The following is a 19,419-nucleotide window of genomic DNA, read 5'->3' on the forward strand; positions in this document are numbered from 1 at the left end:
CACTGTAACCTCTGCCTCCCGGGTTCAAGCGATTCTCCTACCTCAGCCTCCTGAGTAGCTGGGACTACAGACACCCGCCACCACGGCTGGCTAATTTTTGTATTTTTAGTAGAGGCGGGGCTTCACCATATTAGCCAGGCTAGTCTCAAACTCCTGACTTTGTGATCTGCCTGCCTCGGCCTTCCAAAGTGCTGAGATTACAGGCGTGACCCACTGCGCCCAGCCAAGGGATTCTTTATTATCAATTCTGAATCAGTAGAAAAGTCATGCAGATTTTAATATGAATTTCATGCTCAGTGTTGCATTGCATATTCACACACCCAATATTATCCCTGGATGACTTGTTCTTTGTTTCATTTGGTTAATTGCTTTCATTAATATATTACTTTAATTAGTATGTATTTGATTTGAATGCCAACTATGTGCTGGACATTAAAGACATAAGGGCAAACAACACAGCTCTCTCTCTCTTCATGGAGTCATAGCATGTCAAAAGTGCTATGATCAACGAAGTACAAGAGGCAAAGAGAGCACAGAGGAGAGCTACACAACCAACACTGGAAAATCCAGAGAAGCTTCCCCAGAGGTAGTAACGTCTAAGCTGAGCTTTTTTTTTTTCTTTTTCTTTCTTTTTTTTTTTTTCAAGACAAGAGTCTCACTGATTTTTGAGACCTCTGCCTCCCGGGTTCAAGCGATTCTCCTACCTTAGCCTCCTGAGTAGCTGGGATTACAGACATGCGCCACCACGCCCAGCTAATTTTTGAATTTTTGGTAGAGGTGGGGTTTCACCATGTTGGCCAGGCTGGTCTTGAATCCTGACCTTAGGTCCTCCACCCGCCTTGGCCTCCCAAAGTGCTGGGATTACAGGCATGAGACACTGCGCCCGGCCTCTTTTTTTTTTTTTTATGCCTCTGAGACAAGTTCAACTAAGCTGACACTTTAAGGATAAGTAGAAGTTAGGGAGGTAAAGTGGGTTTTTAGGTAAAGGAGGGATGAAACAGCAGCAGAGAGAAAGTCTGGAAATGACAGAGAAGAGCCTGGTGGAATAACTGAAAAATAAGTGCAGGTTGTCTACATAAATGACAAGGAAAAGAATGGCGAGAGGTAAGGCCAGAGGAGTAGATATGGACTGAATAAAGAAGGGCCTTGTAAACGGTAAGGAATTTGAGATTTATCCTGAGAGAAACAGAGCTTCAAGTTAAAGAGTTTCAAGCAGGGAAAGATAATTGTGGCTACTGTGTAGGGCAGGACCAACCACTGTAAGACCTGCAGTTACAGTAATTCAGACATGACACATAAGTTACTTGGCCTTAGGTTGTGGCCATGCAATGCTGTGAAGATGGCAGTTGTAGTTTATATTGAATCAGTAGAATCTGCTGGTCATGAAGAGTGACTGGGGATGATGAGGAGGTTAGAGTCAGAAGTAACAGGAAAGTTTTGGTTTCATCAATTGTGTGAGTGGTGATACTATGTGGGGCAGAGGAGGAGGAATGTGGCAGAGGGGCAGTGAGCAAGATCCGTTCTGCATGTGTTGAGTTTCAGGTGCCTCTTGCACATCCAGAAGTATGCAGCTGCAATCAAAACTGGAGATTGGAGAGAGATAGTGGCATATTGATGGTAACATAATTCCTAAGGCTTTAGGAGCTCCCTAGGGGAGAGAGTAGTTTCACTGTGTGGTGGGGGAGGGCTTAATAATGGATTGAGGAGTGAGTGTAAGGTGAGGAAGCAGGTATGGTGAGTACATAATCAACTTCCTAGAAGTCAGTCTTTAAGGGAAAGCAGCAAAAAGAAAGGCCAGCAGCTAAAGGGGTGCGCAGGGTTGAAGAAAGGCCTTTATAAAAATGGAAGGTATCTGAATATACTTAAATGTGTTTAGTCAAAGGGAAGGATAAGTTGAAACAACAGGACAAGGTCCTTGAGAGGCCTAGGGTGGATGTGGAGCATTTGTGGCAGAGGTTAGCCTTAAGCAGGGAGAGTGACATCATTTTCAATTGTAATAGAAGGGAAGGAAGGAATCAAGGGTGTAGAGGTGGGCACACTTTCAGTCGGCTGGAGGGGTTTGAGAGAGTCTCTCTGTGGATTTCTTTTCTTTTGTGAATGCAAGATTATCCACTGAGAATGAAAAGGAAGAAATTAAAGGAGAGTAGAAAAAGTTTGAATTACCATCATGATTAGGGAAACACAGACAGATTGTTAGTTGTTGGTAGTTGTTGAATGCACAGGTGAATTTGGAGACTTTGAATTTATGATGAACCAATCTGGACTACCGAGTGATCTTCTCCCATAGCATTGAGTGGACTATACCAAACAAAGATGCAGAGACTTTGCAAAGATGCAGAGGTGGACCGATGGGCTATTACATATTTGGCTTTTGGCAAGTGGGCACATGGAACAATGGGGTAAGGAAGTTGTTGGCATCAGTGTAGGTGAAAATTTGTTCTGTGTAACCTAAGTTGGAGAGCAGAGGAAGTGGAACTGTGTGGGGCATGGTAAGGAGGGCTGAGAGATATAGGGAATGGAGGTGGTTGTTAGGTGCAAGAATAGGTACAGTGGGAGTCACTGGGAAGGAAATCCTGCCAGGATAGTAGAGAGTCCTCAGAGTGGGATGTTTGAATGCATTATTCCAGAGTTGGAGCAGTTTCAGGGATTGACACAAATCAGTGTGTCAGGGGAGTGAGTGGCAGAATTGGAGGGTGCAAAAAGTCATTAGAAATGAGGTCTGAGAAGATAATGGAATAAGGTGTTGGTTATATTGACCATGTTGACATGTAAGTTACCTCAAATGATAGCATATAGAGAGAAAAATAAGACATGAACCATGTGCTAAAGGCTTCAATTAATGAAGTGAACGACAGAAGATGGCTGCAAAGAAGAAGGGCAGAGGGTGCTAGTAACCAGTTATCATAAGACTGAAATAAGTGGGGCTTTCTATACATGGATGAAGAATTGATTGTGTGGAACTGACAATAAGGAGCACAACTTTCTTTCCATCTAGGTGGCAGAATTGTGGGAAAATTAGCAGCCTCTATTTGAAGGAGTTGCAGAAGAGTGACCTCAGAGTTTTAGTTAAGGCACTGATGAGGAGAGAAAATTCACAGAAGAGGTTCACAATAAAAGGAAGGTCACCACCCCTGAATTAATGTCAGTCACTTATATTTTATTAAAATAGACTAGACTAGCAGTGTTTCTCAAAGTGCGGACCTTGGAACAAGTGCACTACCACCACCTAGGAGCTTGTTAGAAGTAGAAATTCTCAAGTCCCATACCAGATCTCTTGAATCAGAAATTTATGGGGTGGGGCCCAGCTATCTGTTTTTGCAAGTTCTCCAGGTGATTCTGATAAATGCTAAAGTTTGAGAACTTCCAGACTAGATCTAGCTTCCTAACATGAAGAGACAATGAAAAGTCAACAAATACAAATTGAGAGAAGATTTAGAAGGCAAACATTTGATATTCAAATAGATAACAACATGTGTACTGTACAAAGGTGCAGAGGGATCGGAAAAAAATCATGGTCCTCAGTTTCACTGGCTTGCTTTAAACCACACATTAATCATCGCAGGCTTCCTACTCTTACTCCTGTGCTCCATGGACTAATTCAAACCTCTCTACTTTCTTTAAATTCCTCCCTGATCACTTATTAGGCGATATTCCATCTACCACCAAGCAGGTGATATTACACCATACTTTTATTTCTTTTCTTTTTTTCTTCCAAGAGAAATAACCGTTTATTTACTGAAAAATATTAATCGAGAACTCACTGAGTTGGGTTCCTGCTTAGTTTTACCATGTGGTGGAGGAGACAGACAAACTACAGTTATTAACCATCTGGTAAGTGTTTTAGCAGTGCCAAGTACAAGAAATTATTGGAGTAAAGAAAGAGCATCTCAACTTGGCAGGAAGGGGTGTTTAGTAAGTTGATGCATATGTTGAGTCTTGGAAGAAGAGCAAGTATTCTTCAAATGAATGGCAGGGATGGGGATGGAGACTATTTCAGAGCTAGGGAGCAAACAAAGGGATCCTCAAATAGTTTAACATGGGAGAACCTTGGGTGAGGGTTGCTGGCCAGCAAGGCATGAGGTTATAAAGCTAGTCATGGTTGGATCACAATGGGCCTCGGATTCTACACTGAGGTATCTGCATGAGGATGGGAGACTACTGGCAGATTTTAAGCAAAGGAATAGCATGATTAAATTTCCCCGTAGAACTGTTTTTAGGGAAGCTGGTTTTGGCACAATGCTATGGTTTGGATATGGCCTGTTCATGCCAAGTCTCATGTTGAAATTTGATCCCCACTGTTGGAGGTGGGGCCTACTGGGAGGTGTTTTGGTCATGGGGATGGATCCCTCATGAATGGCTTGGTGCCATCCTCATGGTAATGAGTGAGCTCTCATTTTATTAGTTTTTGCAAGAGCTTGCCCAAGTGCTGGTGTTAAAAAGAGCCTGGTACCTTCCCCTGTTCTCTTGCTTCTGCTTTCTGCATGTGGTCTCTGTTCACTGGCTCCCCATTCAGCATCAGTGGAAGTAGCTTGAAGCTCTCACCAGATGCAGATGCTGGTGCCATGTTTCTTGTACAGCCTGCAGAACCCTGAAACAAATAAACCTCTTTTCTTTATAAATTACCAAGCCTTAAGTACTCCTTTCTGGCAACACAAAAATAGACTAAGACATACACGTGCTTGGCTTACATTGAGAAACACTATCAAAATCTGCTGATGTAGTTATTGTAGAAGTGTTCTTTATAAGAAACCTCACATAAAAAATATTTTCAGGCCAGGTGTGGTGGCTCAGGCCTGTAATCCCAGAACTTTGGGAGGCCAAGGCAGGCAGATCTTGAGGTTAGAAGATGGAGACCATCTTGGCCAACATGGTGAAACACCATCTCTACTAAAAATTAGCTGGGCATGGTGGCACGTGCCTATAATCCCAGCTACTTGGGAGGCTGAGGCAGGAGAATCACTTGAACCCGGGAGTCGGAGGTTGCAGTGAGTCGAGATTGCACTACTCAACTCCAGTCTGGGCAACAGAGCAAGACATCGTCTCAAAAAAAAAAAAAAAAAAAAAAAAAATTTCAGGCCAGGTGTGTTGGCTGGGGCCTGTAATCCCAGCACTTTGGGAGGCTCAAGTGAGCAGATCACCTGATGTCAGGAGTTTGAGACCAGCCTGACCAACATGGTGAAACCCTGTCTCTACTAAAAATACAAAAAATCAGTCAAGCATGGAGGCACGCACCTGTAATGCCAGCTATTCGGGAGGCAGAGGAAGGAGAATTGCTTGAACCCAGGAAGTAGAGGTTGCAGTGAGCCGAGATTGCGCCACTGCACTCCAGCCTGGGCGACAGAGTGAGACTCCATCTAAAAAATATATATATATTTATATTTAATATATATTTACATAAATTAAATTAAATATTTATTTAAAGTATATATATTTATATAACATATAAATATATAAATTTATAAATAAATATATACTTTAAATAAATAAATATATATATATTTTCAATTAGCTTTGGTTATTTTGAGGAACCTGTGCCTTGTCACTTTATGGATAAGTGTGTTACTGATTTATTTTTCTTTTTGCTATGAACACCAGGGAGCTCAGAGCCATGCTGGATGTTTGATTTAATGATACTATGGACTTTTATATTTTCTATCTTTTCATTATAACTTTCTTTGTGGTCTTGAACTATGTTTACATATGTTTTTCCAGGTTCTTATTTTTAAACTAATTCATATATTTTAAAAGTTTTCTTTTTCTTTTCTTTTTTTTTTTTGTGAAACAGGGTCTCTCCCTCCATCACCCAGGCTGGAGTGCAGTGGCGCCATCTTGACTCACTACAGCCTTGACCTCCCAGGCTCGTGATCGTCCTGCCTCAGCCTCCCAAGTAGCTGTGACTCCAGGTGTGTAGAAGAATGACTGAATAATTTCTTTTTGCATTTTTTGTAGAGACAGGGTTTTGTCATGTTGCTTGGGCTGGTCTCAAATTTCTGGGCTCAAGCAATCTGCCTGCCTCTGCCTCCCAAAGTGCTGGAATTACAGGAGTGAGCCACTGTGCCTGGCAATAGTGTTCTTTATAAATGTTCTTTTAATTTTTCTTAAATATTATGGGAAGTGAAATAAAAGGATGAATTTATAAATAAAGCCATATTTACTTTCTTTGAATCATCATCCTCAGAGTGATAGAGGGTATGAGATAGTTAATAGTTGCAGAGAGGCCAGTTAGAAGGCTTCTCCAAAAGTTTGAAAAATGAGGAAAGTCTAAACTGAGACCATGGGATGAGGATGGAGAGAAGGGGTAGATCTGATGGAGATTTAAGAGGCAGAATTGAAGGAACTTGGTGATGAATTAGATGCTGTGTGTATGAGGGGATGGGTGGGTGATGGAGGTGGGTAGTGTCCAAAATGATTCTGAGGCCTCCACCTTGTTTGCCTGGATGGCAGGTGGGGAAGGTGTCACCATTTATTATGATATGGAAGTCTGTAAGAGAACCAGGGGTGAAGCGGAAGATGATAAGCACCTGTGGGACATCCAGGTGGACATGCCTTTATCAGTTGGTCTGAAAGTCAGAAGGAAGTCTGATGAAGACAGAAACGTGGTCTTTGTGAGAAAGAATGAGCTCTTTTGGAGAGAGAGAATGCGTGGCTGAGAAGAGCAAAAGCAGAAGAGAGAATGAAAGTGAGAGCCCTGAGAATCATCATTTAATGATCAGGTAGAGAAGGAAGAGCTGGCAGAGGAAAATAAGAAAGAAAAGTAGGATTAAATGACAAGAATATAAAGACTTGAGAACTAAAAAGAGTGCTGAAGAGGGTGGCAGTGGTCAACTGCATCTAACGCTGCTGGCAAGATCAACAAAGATGAGCACTAGATCTAGCCACTCCACAGTGTGTATTTTGCACAATAAATACACACAATTTTATCTTGCAATTACAAAAGCAAAAATATAAGAAAGGTGAGCATTGGGAAGTACTCTTTTATTTGGGACTTGTAAATAACTGGTGTCTTTGTGGAGGATGTATTCATTCATCATTCATTAAATACATATATATATATATATATATATATATATATTTTTTTTTTTTTTTTTTTTTTTTTTGTGAGACTGAGTCTTGTTCTATCCCCTAGGCTGGAGTGCGGTGGTGCAATCTGGGCTCACTGCAACCTCCGTCTCCCAGGTTCAAGTGATTCTCCTGCCTCAGCCTCCTGAATAGTTGGGATTACAGGTGCCTGCCACCACGCCCGGCTAATTTTTTGTATTTTCAGTAGAGATGGGTTTTCACCATGTTGTCCAGGATGGTTTTGATCTCCTGACCTTGTGATCCACCCGCCTCAGCCTCCCAAAGTGCTGGGATTACAGATGTGAGCCACCGCGCCCAGCCCATTAAATACTTATTAAGTGATTATTATACACTACATTCTAATAATATACTGATGACTAATTTGATGGGAGGATGGTAAGAGGCAAGTAAATGTAAGGTAACTTAATTCATCAAGATGGGAAATAGTGGAGGAAAATTAGGAGGGGAGGCTGGGCGCGGTGGCTCACGCCTGTAATCCCAGCACTTTGGGAGGCTGAGGCAGGTGGATCACGAGGTCAGGAGTTTCAGACCAGCCTGACCAACATGGTGAAACCTCGTCTCTACTAAAAATACAAAAATTAGCCTGTGTGGTGGCGGGCACGTGTAGTCCCAGCTACTTAGGAGGCTGAGGCAAGAGAAATGCTTGAACCCAGGAGGTGGAGCTTGAAGTGAGCGGAGAGCAGTCCACTGCACTCCAGCCTGGGCAACACAGTGAGACTCCATCGCAAAAAAAAAAAAAAAAAAAAAAAAAAAAAAAAAAAAAAAAAAAAAAACCAGAAAGTTCTAGTTTTAGAAAATCCCTATAGCTAGGTATGTGCACCAGGTTAAATGGTGGGATTACAATATTGTAGAAGAGTAGAATAAAATTCTTTATTAATAATGTTTAAATCAAAGAAAAGAGGCCAAGGTTTTCATGAACATCAATAAAGCTTTATAACAATACAATTCATTATCATTGTTTGGATTAATATTGTAATAATTACACACTTTTTACATTATGAAAATAAGTCATAAATAGTGTAAAAATAATTCTGAAGATCAACTTCTCACAAACTAGGAACCCTGAAAACAAATTTAAAAAGCAAATAAAAACAAATTGGAAACTGAACACAATGCAATTATCTCCAAACCGCAAATCAAAAATCTTATGCATCTTTTGATACAGTAATGTCAGCTGGAGAAATTACAATGAAATTAAAATAAAAATTGAACAGGGAGAATTCAATCTTTCAATTATTTACACTACTGAGATAAACAGGTTTGTGCCATATTTACAGTGATAAGACACAACACATTCTTAGAATAATCAATTATATGAGACTGGCCCACAAACATTTAAAAAAATATGCAGTGTAATGCTTGCCAAAATTTTTTTTTGCATATTTCACTTATTTTGTATTTATGTGAGTTTTTGGCAATATAAAAATAGCTACACATAGAGATGAACTTTAAAATGTAAAAAATACAAATAAAAATATAATATTTTCTAAAGAAAAATCAGATACATACATCTTTTTAAAATGTTATTAAGTTGAATGAAACATTTACAACAGTATAAAGAATATTCACATAAATGTCAACAGTATGTAAGACATTCTTTTGTGAATCCAATTCATTAATATTTCTGAGATAGGTAAGAATATCAACTACATTTTGAGAAATGTTGGTACTTTCTTTGTTAAGTTGTTAATAAATCACACATAATGGTTTAGGTGGAAAAAGTCTTCTTATTCCCAAAAGGACGGTTCTTTCAATAAGCAGCATAGGCAATTTTATATATTTAAATATTTTGAAATGAAAAAAGTCATTAAAGTGTTTATTAGTACGGGGTTAGCAAAAACCAAACTCCACTAAAAATTTAAGTTAGAGGAGTGTCTCTGCTGTGTCAATTTTATATTGGCAACAAATCTAGCCAATATAAAGATATCCCAAGAAAAACGGGAAGAAGTAGGGACTGACAGTCCTTCTGGTCTAAAACAATTTAGCATAATCGTAATTGGTCAAACTTGTTAATTCCACTAGGGATGTATGATTTTAATAGCCAGAATCACATGTGATTGTTCTTACTTATTCTTTTTAGAAAGATAAGATAGGGTTCCTAAGGACTTAACTTCCAAGAGATAGCAGGAGCTCTTGTTTTTACAAATAGAAAATCCTATTTTTTGTAGTGTGAAATATTAATATAATTTGATTATTAGGAAGTAAGAAAAAACAAGATTTCAAATATTAGCATCTGTATGTTGCTTACGATCACTTATTAGAAGATGTTAAAACACCACCAAAGTATAGCCCAACTCTGGGTAAGACAATATATAGTGGGGAAAGAAAGGATAACAAATGATGTTAACTGTTCATGCTTCAATAGTAACATTAAAAAAAAAACCCTTGGAAATTAAGCACATTTCCTAAGTGATAAAAATATAACATATCAAAGACAATTTTTCTGTTGGTACTGACATGCTGATTTGACAATTTTCTAAACTAGCATATATGTCTATATATATAGATAGTTAGACAAAGGACATGTAGTATAAACTACTTGATGTGTAAGTTCTTGCTGTCCCATCAGAACATCGTATGCACAGAATGTAAATTCAAAAACAAGACCTTTCTTCTAGTAGGAATTAAAGATATTCTAATGTCCTCTATAAAATTACATGACAAAAAAAAAAATCCTCCAAGACTGCTTTTGCTAATGAAAAACAAAAACTGAGAGAAAAAATTAGGCATATTTGTGCACTAGGTACTCTATACAGTGTGTGCAGACTTCTCTGATCCTAGTTTTGTCATGTTTCATCAAATCATATAAACTAAAAGATGAGTGAATGAAAAAGATGAGACACATGAAAGTAGATAAAGGCATATGATGCATGAAATGAATATGAAATAGGAGGATCCATGATCCGAGTAAACACACATCATCTATTGGTACACTGTTTTGTTTTACATTAAGAAAGCCTGGTCATTGGACCATAATTATAGCAAATTCATGAACTTTAAAAATAAAATAACACACTAATGATTTAGGAATGCTATTAAACAGGGAAATAAAATTATCCATAGTAGTTGCATTGTCCACAGAGAAAAAGGAAAAGAGATACATTAGCACCAACCAACATAAATGAAAAACAATTTTAAATCTAAAACACATATCAATTTGCTATCCTTCAATGTTTTATCAGAAATAGAAACTGACTTTGCCTTATTTCCAATGTGTCTTTCATGTATACCTTCTCAACCGTCTATCCAATAACACACATTAAAGAAATCTTTAAGGAAAGTATGTTATCTATCAACACATATCAACAAACACAATTCTTTCATTCACTTAGAAATTATTTAAGAATTCTCTATATTGATGACAAAATGGACGCTTGAAAACATTGTAGTAACCAAAAGTTAAAGATTATCCATCATGGTTAAGACCTAGCAATTCCACTGAACAAGGAGGAGTATTTCCATCCCTTTGTTTTTCCCAAGGAAATAAATGTAATGAAAGTTTACAACCTCATTTAATCATGAAATAAGTTGATGTTGTCAAATCAGTTACAGAGCAAAAACTCAATATACACACAGGACAGAACACTATTCTTTGAAGGGCTGTATTTCAAAAAAAATTTTTATACATAAAGTGTTTTTCTTTTGATATTGAGGTATCGTCTCCAGAAGCTGTGCAAGTTTTAAATAGTGATCCATTTCAATCCACCTCTTTCTACTAGAGGAGCAGAAAAAAAGACAGAAGGGAAAAAAATATAGCCACTGGACACTGTAGTTTGTTTTCCTGAAGAGAATGTAGTTCCACCCACTTCAGTTCATTTTTCCAAACCATTTAAGACAAATTGTGTCAGACATTGAGCAATATCTTATCCTAACACCATGCCATACAAGAAATTGTTAGAAAATGCCCCCCATTATTTTCAAAATGCTAAACTGGCTTAGGGGTGTGGAATGTTACCAGAAATGTTACCAATTAGACTGATCTAATAGTTTAAACATCTTTCAACCTTAAAAATTTAATAGAAAAAAAAGAAGATGCCATTTTGTATGACTGTCATTTGGTTACATAACATAACGAGATCATGAGGATTTTAGGTTCCTTGTCTTATGGTTATATCTTAACCATAAGCCAAGGTAAGTTAATTTCCCTTCTGGTGGTGACACCTATGCGTCCTCCCAGAAGACGGCATCGAGTCAGGAGAGAAATTAAATTCTCTAATGGGCTGAAAGGGTGCCTACTCCTCATTGATAATGTTTCTTTTAATGTAACACTTCCACTTAGAATAAGCCATTTCAAAACACGCTACCAACTCTTTACTGTGCAAAGAAATGTTCCATCTAATACGGTTAGGTAAAGTTTGAGCAAGTAGATGAAAAATATTCTCTTTATGGCAACTATATTTCACAGCTTTCTGAGATCTTAGATTTGGTCTGTGGATATGAGGATAAGACAAACATTTAGAAATGTTAAAAAGAGAAAGAAATCTAAATATAGACAAAACTTAAAACCATAAAAATAGAAATTAGTTAATATTACCAAATGTGACAAAATCTTGGCTTTATATTAACTGATAATCTCCATGTACGTTACATTCATCATGTAAAAAAAGTCAAAACTACTTAAAAATGCATAACTTTCATGCTTTGCAATGATTAGACTGAAAGTGGAGCTTCTTTTATATTCTATCCAATTATCCAAAACAAGAGAGAAGTTAGTAAAAGGTCATTTTGACTATTGGAGCCAAATTATTATGATTTGAAGACTTCTTAAAAAAAATTGTTCAAAACATGTGACAAAAACTGAAATGAATATTTTTTCAATATTCTTGGGACTAAAGAAAGAAAAAGAAAAAAGCATTAAAAAGAATGAAAAATACCTTTCTGTTTCTCGAACTTTGTAGGAAATGTTTGACATGGTTGGATCTTAGGAGGAAGGAAAGCTCTCACAACAACTTTGGCACAGATTGTCCCAGTAAGCTCTCCTACATCATCGGGAGAGGTGACTTTGGCTGATCCCTTCTCAGAACATGTTATTTCTTCAGCACCCCAAGTTTTGGTGGGATGGACATCCCTTTTCCCTCAGGGACAGGAGCTCCCATTCCAAGAATCTCCTATTCCAAAAGAAGTGCTGTGCCTCTGTCATTTTTAAAAGCACCTATATTAACACTTGCTGAAATTCAGTTTATTTATATATATTTTTAAAGTCTGTGGTTCTGCATGTTTGCATTTGTAAACCTCTTTCCTACTTGGTCACACAAAAGGCAGTGCTGGAGGCTGAATCGGTCCTCTTCCGGTGTCTTCACTGCCAAGGGCAGCCCAAGGAAAACTGGCGGCAGCAACAGGCTCAACCCCTTCGTATTTCAACCAAAGTGGCCACATGAGCCCACGATACTGGAAGCTGTAGATGTGCAGTCAGGACTGCAGCTCCCTCAAAATACAAGACAAATTGTGTGTGTGCTCTCCACCACCTTATCTCTTTTTGGCAATAAGCCATGGTGTAACCCCCTTGAGATGACAAAAGGAATAAAGGTTCAGATGTAATCAAAGGACTCGTGATCAGCATGCTAGCATCTGAAGTTGCACAGCAAGCAGGTTTGGCACACAGTCATGCTTTTTTAGTTAGTTTCAATGGGTGGTGTAGGTATGAGTCAACGCCAACATGAAAGGCGAATGGGAATGTGATAATCAGCTCTAAAATCAGTCAGTATAGTACATTTTCATAGCTTTGAGTCCATATTTGGTCACCATTTCATGTAAACTATTTCATGGCACTTTTTGTCCATGCAATTAGCAAGCCCAAAGAAGGAAAATAGCTAGTACAATCAATCATTCTCTACCACTGATTTGTCCATATAAATACCTATCTTCACATAAGATAAAGAGATACTGATCTATATTTTTTGCAGGATTCTCACCGGTTTCACAAATTGCCCAATTTCAGATGTAAGTGGAGTAAAAATGGACATGTATACTACTGCCAGCAGGAAGAAGCAACCCTATGTAAACATATCTCAGACTTGTAAAATCTGCAATTCAGTTTTCAACTATAAATATTAAAAATGGATCATTATATACACAACTTCATGCTTGAAAGGTTAGATTCATCACTGCAGAAAAAGACAACAAAAAGACAAATACATGGAATTAGTAGTCTTGAATTAAAATTTTAAATCAATATTTATTTTAAGAAAACTGGTAGAACCTTGAATAGAGTCTATAAGCCAACTGACTGGCTATCAATGAGCCAACTGATTATCTGATATGTGTGCTATGTATTACTTTCTAAACTCCAAGATGTCGTGGCAATTTCCATCTGAGGTTCATTCCACATTTTTCCTTTGCCACTGAGAATTTTAGGGTAAGTGTTTAGCTCAGTAACCGTTCTGGGAAAGCAGAAAATTAGGATGTTTATCACATATGTACCATAATTAAATTTAATTCTGTATTTGTAACCTACATAATCTTCTGCAAGCATTACAATACAATTGTGGAAAGGGCTGAGGATTGACCTCAATAATGTTGTTTACTTCACCAACACCTGACTCTAATCCTCTATTCTTCAGTTCTTGGTTCCTCCTTCCTTTTGCAAGCCTTGCCCACTGTGAATGTTGTGCAAGGTAGACCTGCCTCCTGTCAGGCCTTCAATCTGTACTACAGGTTCCATTGTGACCTAAGGCACCACAGATTTCTGGTTTCTCACCAGATTTCTGGTTTCTCACCACAGATTTCTGGTTTCTCATCTCTCTCTCATAGCAGTCATAATAACTAAGGTTTTCTTAGAACTGCATTAAGTCAGAGGTCTGAGGAACAGAGGTCTTTGAGATATACACTTATAAAGCAGATCTTAGAGACGTCCTTGACATTGGGTGTATCACCCTTTTGAACACTGCTGTGTTTATTAGGCTGTAGGGCACAGTGGCAAATGTTTGCTTGACTTAAAATTCAAATTGTGGCAGTTGTATAAAATCAGTAAGTAGAATGTACAGGGAAGCAGAATAACAGAGGTCTCTTCATTCACCCTCCACAATGCATGGAGTCATCTTTAAGTTTATTTATTAACATTTGTTTTTCTCTATTCAAGGAAAATAGATGCTCTACTAGGTGTGCTTTGGAGGCTGCTTTCTAATCTTCAGAGATGGAGTTCACTCAATATTCTTGCCTGTCATGCCAATGCCAAAAAATGTGTCTATAGGAAGCACTCCTTTTTCCAAACCCTCACTTCTCTCTCTTAACTCTTCTTGTGTTGGTAAATTTAGAAAATGGAACTATATCTAGAAAGAAAACTAATTTAAAAAAAGATCAAATAGTTTTGCATAGATAAATCATTGAGAGGAGCATGACCAAGAGGAGTTGGTAATTGATCAGTAATTTATACGACTGCCACAATTTGAATTTTAAGTCAAGCAAACATTTGCCACTGTGCCCTACAGCCTAATAAACACAGCAGTGTTCAAAAGGGTGATACACCCAAAATAGGACTCACTAAAAGCAATCCGCTGACCTTATTTTAAAAATATAATTTAAAAAATAATTTTATTTGACTATTCAATCTAACAGCTAAGTTGACCACATAAGAAATCTGAGAATGTTTTCATTTTCTAATTGTTTCTTTCCTTTCTGGGGATGGATGGGAGAGGTTGATCAGAATGATTTGCATTTGTGTGTGTTGGGTGGGTGTGGTAAACAATACTAAAGTTTCATAATTCTTATTCTTTATATAAGAAGATGCTAGATTCATAAGATCTTTAATCTTATGTAGCGTATAGTGTCTATTCTGTGGAAAAAGGAGTATTTAAAAGGAAAATTTCTGATTTTCTAATCATATTCATATTACTACCAGTAATATGAATTTCATGAATCATTTTATGAACCAAAAAGATGATGAGTTCTTTGTTGCCATTTAAGGGTATAAACCCCTTTTAAAAAGGCAGCGATTCAGATGATAAACCCCTTTTAAAAAAGCGATTCAGAGGTGGCTAAGGATGATTACGAACCCAAGTTCTGAGTGGTGTCAGAAGGCTGGCTAAAGCAGGCCTATTGCATCTCCTCTATGTGAAGTGTGCTAACGGCTGGTTTAAAAAATCATTATACTATTAGAGTACAGGGCAAAGGTTAGAGAGTAAGTGGTAATTCCAGCTCAAGATGGTATTAAAAATTCTGTGAACGGGAGTTATGATAGTGGAGGGATAGTTTTCTCAGGTGAAGAAGAATATGATGACAGGTCCATTTTCATGAGACCCACTTGACCCTGTGTGTGATCAAGCTAATTATCTGACAGGCTGAAAGCGGAGTATGGGAAGCTACTAAATAAATGACGCTACTGAGAAAGGTTTTACTTTCTCTGGTCAAGTAGGTGAAATTGATTAAGAAAGAGAGTGAGTTATTCAGGATTTTCTCACCAATGGAGTTGCTAAGGTAAGAGGCAACTAGGAGTCAGGTTTCCCATCTTTCTGCATTGCTACATAGTTTCGCTATGATTTTGCTAATGAAGCATGCCTGTCCAAAATTACTGAAGAAGCCACAAGGTGCTGGAGAAAAAATTTCAAAATGATTGAAGCATCTTGTGCATTTCCTCAGCTCATTTTTACATGCTTGGAATGCTTTTATCCTTCAGTAGCATGTGCACGGCCTTTATAATTAGATCTTCACCATTATTGCATAAAGGTTTGATATTCTCTGAATAGCACAGCACATATGGATGATCTCTTCCCTGCTTACAGTTTTACTGTTGCTTTCCATTGTCTCTCTCTCTCCCTCTCCTAGTTGTGTTACATACTAGTTCTGTGCTCTTGGAAGGTCCTTGACCTCTCGAATTTGTTTCCTCATCTGCATCACTGAGGGTAGTAAGACTTTATGGAGTCATTGTGTGGATTAAATGAAATGATATTCTCTATATGAAAAGGCTTATCATACAGCCTTTGCACATAGAAGTTTCTCTATAAAGAATAAACTTCTTTCCTCACTGAATACACACACAGTGACTATGGGCAGTCATATGAAGAGGCTAAAATAAACTGATGTCATAAAGGACACCACTTAAATTTAATTCAGTTTCTCCTACATAAGTCAAGACATCATTAAACAAATGATGCTTATATTTTTCTGCTTTCTCAGCTCTGTGACTAATATTGACAGGGTTCTGCCATGTATTAGCATGTTTGTCAGTGTAAGTAAGGATAAATAGAAAAAGAATCACAATTAAGAATAGTTTTAAACATTAGGAAGACAAAGACTTTGAGAGACAAGCAAAACATTATCAGGGTGCACTGCCCCTTTCCATTCCAAAGAAAGGATTAGATAGGGAAGGTTCCAAATTGCAATATTTGCTAAGAATTGCATTAGCTGATCAGTTTAGGAAGAAATCAGCAGTAAATATACTGATCAAAAGATATTCTGGAGATGAAATCTTTTGCTTTTTAATATCCAAGGAACTCTTCAGAATGTCACATCCAAAGGTCTGTTCTGAATGGAAAAGGTTAGTCCAGGTTAAGAGAAAGGGAGAGTGCTTCTTTTGAGAAATTATTCAGTAAAGCCTACCTTTTGCCAACAGCCAGGCATGGGTAAGCCATCTGGCCCCTGTTTTAAAGAGAAGAAAGAGAATTCCTCAGGTTCCATAAGAGTGATTAAACTTCATAATTCACATGCTCAGAGGCTTAAAAATAAATTTCTACCCATTAGTGGCTTTGGTCATGGGCATCTTTTACTAATTAGCAACTCCCAATATATTTCCCAGTGTTAGGTAAAATAAAGAAAATTCAAATGTTTTCCAGAGTGAGTACACATTTTGAAAACACATGAAGTATAGAAAATGTTATGCCTAATTTTGAAAAGGCAATTTACAAAGCATAGTGCTCTATTCATACCTATATTTTTAGATAATAAATCTATACTCTTAATTTCATTAAAACACATCTCACTGGTATCTCTATTACGTACACCAAAATAACTTCTCTTCCTGGTCACTATTAGACTATGGCTGAATTCATGATAATGATGAATAATCAATGATAAACCATTTCTATCTGAAGTTTATAGCTCTTCACATGCCAGTATTTTTCACTTTTCTATATTGAAAGTAAATACAGTAGAACATACTCAATTGAATTAGAAGACAGGCAGCCTATCTATATTTTTATGATAAAATATTATCTACAGCATTTATTGATTTCTCTATTTAAATTATTCAAAAGTTAGTTAACAAATTCTGAATAAAATAAGAGGTTCCTAAGTGTTGCAAAATTTATTTTAAAGTGTATGCATTCTTCAGATACAAATGATACAAATAAGGCAGGAAGAGTTGGTACATCAAGAAGGCATGCTTCTACTTTTCCCCCAACAAAATGATCATAAAATATGATTTATCATCAATACCAAGCAAACAAAGAACTGGGAACTTCATATTGAGATTTTCTAACTATAATCACTGACTGCTTAATTTTTAAAAATATAAATACAATCTCTTAAAGAGAAATATAAATTTATCTTTAAAGAATCATGCTTATACCTGAAGAATAATATAAGAACATGCAGACCAGTATAACCATCAATGCAAACATAAAAATTTTTATTTATACCTCAGAAAATATGAATATACTTTCATTTTAAATGTAAAAAAAGAACACTTTTAAAAAGCTTCATTAAATATTTGGGAAAAACTGGTAATGCCAGATTGGTACAAGGAGAAGGTTCAACCAGCAGAATTTTAGATTTTAGTATCAGGAGGATTTTGAGTTCATGCCAATGGAGATAAGGGAGTTTGGTCTACTTTGGGAAAGTGAGTTTCAAAAGGAGAGACCATTAAACTGAAAAGGTTATGTGACAAAGAAGAAGGTTGGGGCTGCAGACTTTTATCATCTTTAGAAGCTCAGAGAAGTTTGGTCTTCTTCTCTGTGGTCTCTTAAAGCATTCTCTTGAATTGGTTAACACTTGACAACAGAAGCTGAATTCCGTAGATTGGGCCTTATTTACAGCCTGATAGAAGTATAGCGAAAAAGGCAGAAATACCTTTATTTTTTTTAGAGAAAAAGAAAAAAAGTCAAACTTAGGTGGAAAACCAAAAGTTATGGTCTAGCAGTGTCTTTGCATCAAATATTTTCACATAATTTTAATGTAATCTTTAAATATTTATTGAAAAAATTAATATCCCAAAGAACACAGAAAAGGTGGTCATGTCAGTTGTGAGAACATCATCGAGAGATTAATTTGCATTCATTGATAGAAACGCGTGCTTGCTCTCTGACTCTGCAGAGTGGCAGAAGGAGCCTGTTCATGCACATGCATGTAGTGTGTTTATCATGTAAAGCTTGCCCAGAAAGCACCACTTTACACTGATAGAGATGAACATGTGATAAACAAAGGAACTGCATGCAGGGTGGCAGGCAAGAGAAATACTGTACCAATTGGCAAGGGGCATCCAGCCCATCCAGGCCAGGCTGGCCTGGCTCCCCTTTTTCCCCCTTAACGCCACGGAATCCCTGTTTGTAAAGATTAACTCATAATGTTACTAACACAAGAAATCACTTAAGCACAAATTCTGCGAAAGAAGTAACTACAACAACAAAGGCTGGGAGAGGAGCAACTCTGAAGGGAAAAGTAACATCCAGTGAAGTTGGGCAAAGTAAAATGGAGGGAGACATATTCCTACAACAGGGGCTTGTCTGAAAACAGTGGCCTTCTCTTTTGAGGGGTATGGAATCTTGCCAGTTCCTTTAGAATCTTACATTCAGGTTCCAGTTGAGCCGTGATATTTGGGGGTTAAGAAACCAGGCAGAGCTAGTGGCCAGAGACGAGATGTGGAACATATCAGGATAACTGATCAATGTTTCTGGGTATCTTGAAGTCCATGTTAAATGACCCCAATCAGAAACCCTCCTGTTACGGATCCCTCCAGCTTGCTCTTCTCCCATCTGATCCCCTCACACAAACATCTGGAGACAGTTCCACAAATCAGACATACCAACGGGCAGGGTGCATCTAATCCAGGAGCACCCTGTTCTCCTTTCTCCCCTTTAGGCCCCTTTTTGCCTTTCTTTCCCTTTTCCCCCTGTGGATACAAGGGTTTAAATAAAAGATAAATTTTATTTGGGGAAAAATAATGGTAATTCAAAAGATGGTTTAGGTAAGAAAATTCTGGAAGGGCATTTACCACTGTTTTCTGATTTAGGTAAGGCATGATATTATAAAAGCTAACATATTTTCAGAGTGACAACGGATTCTGGGCAGGGGCATGTGGGATTTTATTTAAGATACTCAACAAGACAGAAGAAGGAGGCTTAAAAGCTGATACATCAGAAGTGCTAACTTAGACCACAATGTCACAATCATGAATTAGGTGTTTGAGTC

At 37.6% G+C, this 19,419-nt stretch overlaps 1 protein-coding gene across 23 annotated transcripts in view; it reads right to left on the reverse strand.

Annotated features, from left to right (window-relative positions):
- Window positions 1-9,216: 9,216 nt before the first annotated feature.
- Window positions 9,217-19,419, reverse strand: part of COL25A1 (collagen type XXV alpha 1 chain) — a 430,187-nt gene continuing 419,984 nt past the window's right edge. For 10 of the 23 annotated variants that reach the window (XM_054554264.2, XM_054554280.2, XM_054554261.2 and 7 more), the window contains 2 exons: window positions 16,615-16,653; window positions 9,217-13,184 (listed from right to left, as the gene is read on the reverse strand). In XM_054554264.2, the coding sequence (XP_054410239.1) occupies window positions 13,182-13,184; window positions 16,615-16,653 (42 nt within the window). In that variant the 3' untranslated portion in view covers window positions 9,217-13,181. Of the gene's footprint in view, window positions 13,185-16,470; window positions 16,540-16,614; window positions 16,654-19,033; window positions 19,121-19,419 lie in introns of those variants that run through there. The other 13 variants (XM_054554287.2, XM_054554298.2, XM_054554273.2 and 10 more) reach the window with 4 other exon arrangements.

The sequence above is a fragment of the Pongo abelii genome, chromosome 3, assembly GCF_028885655.2.
Source record: "Pongo abelii isolate AG06213 chromosome 3, NHGRI_mPonAbe1-v2.0_pri, whole genome shotgun sequence".
Taxonomy (NCBI): domain Eukaryota; kingdom Metazoa; phylum Chordata; class Mammalia; order Primates; family Hominidae; genus Pongo; species Pongo abelii.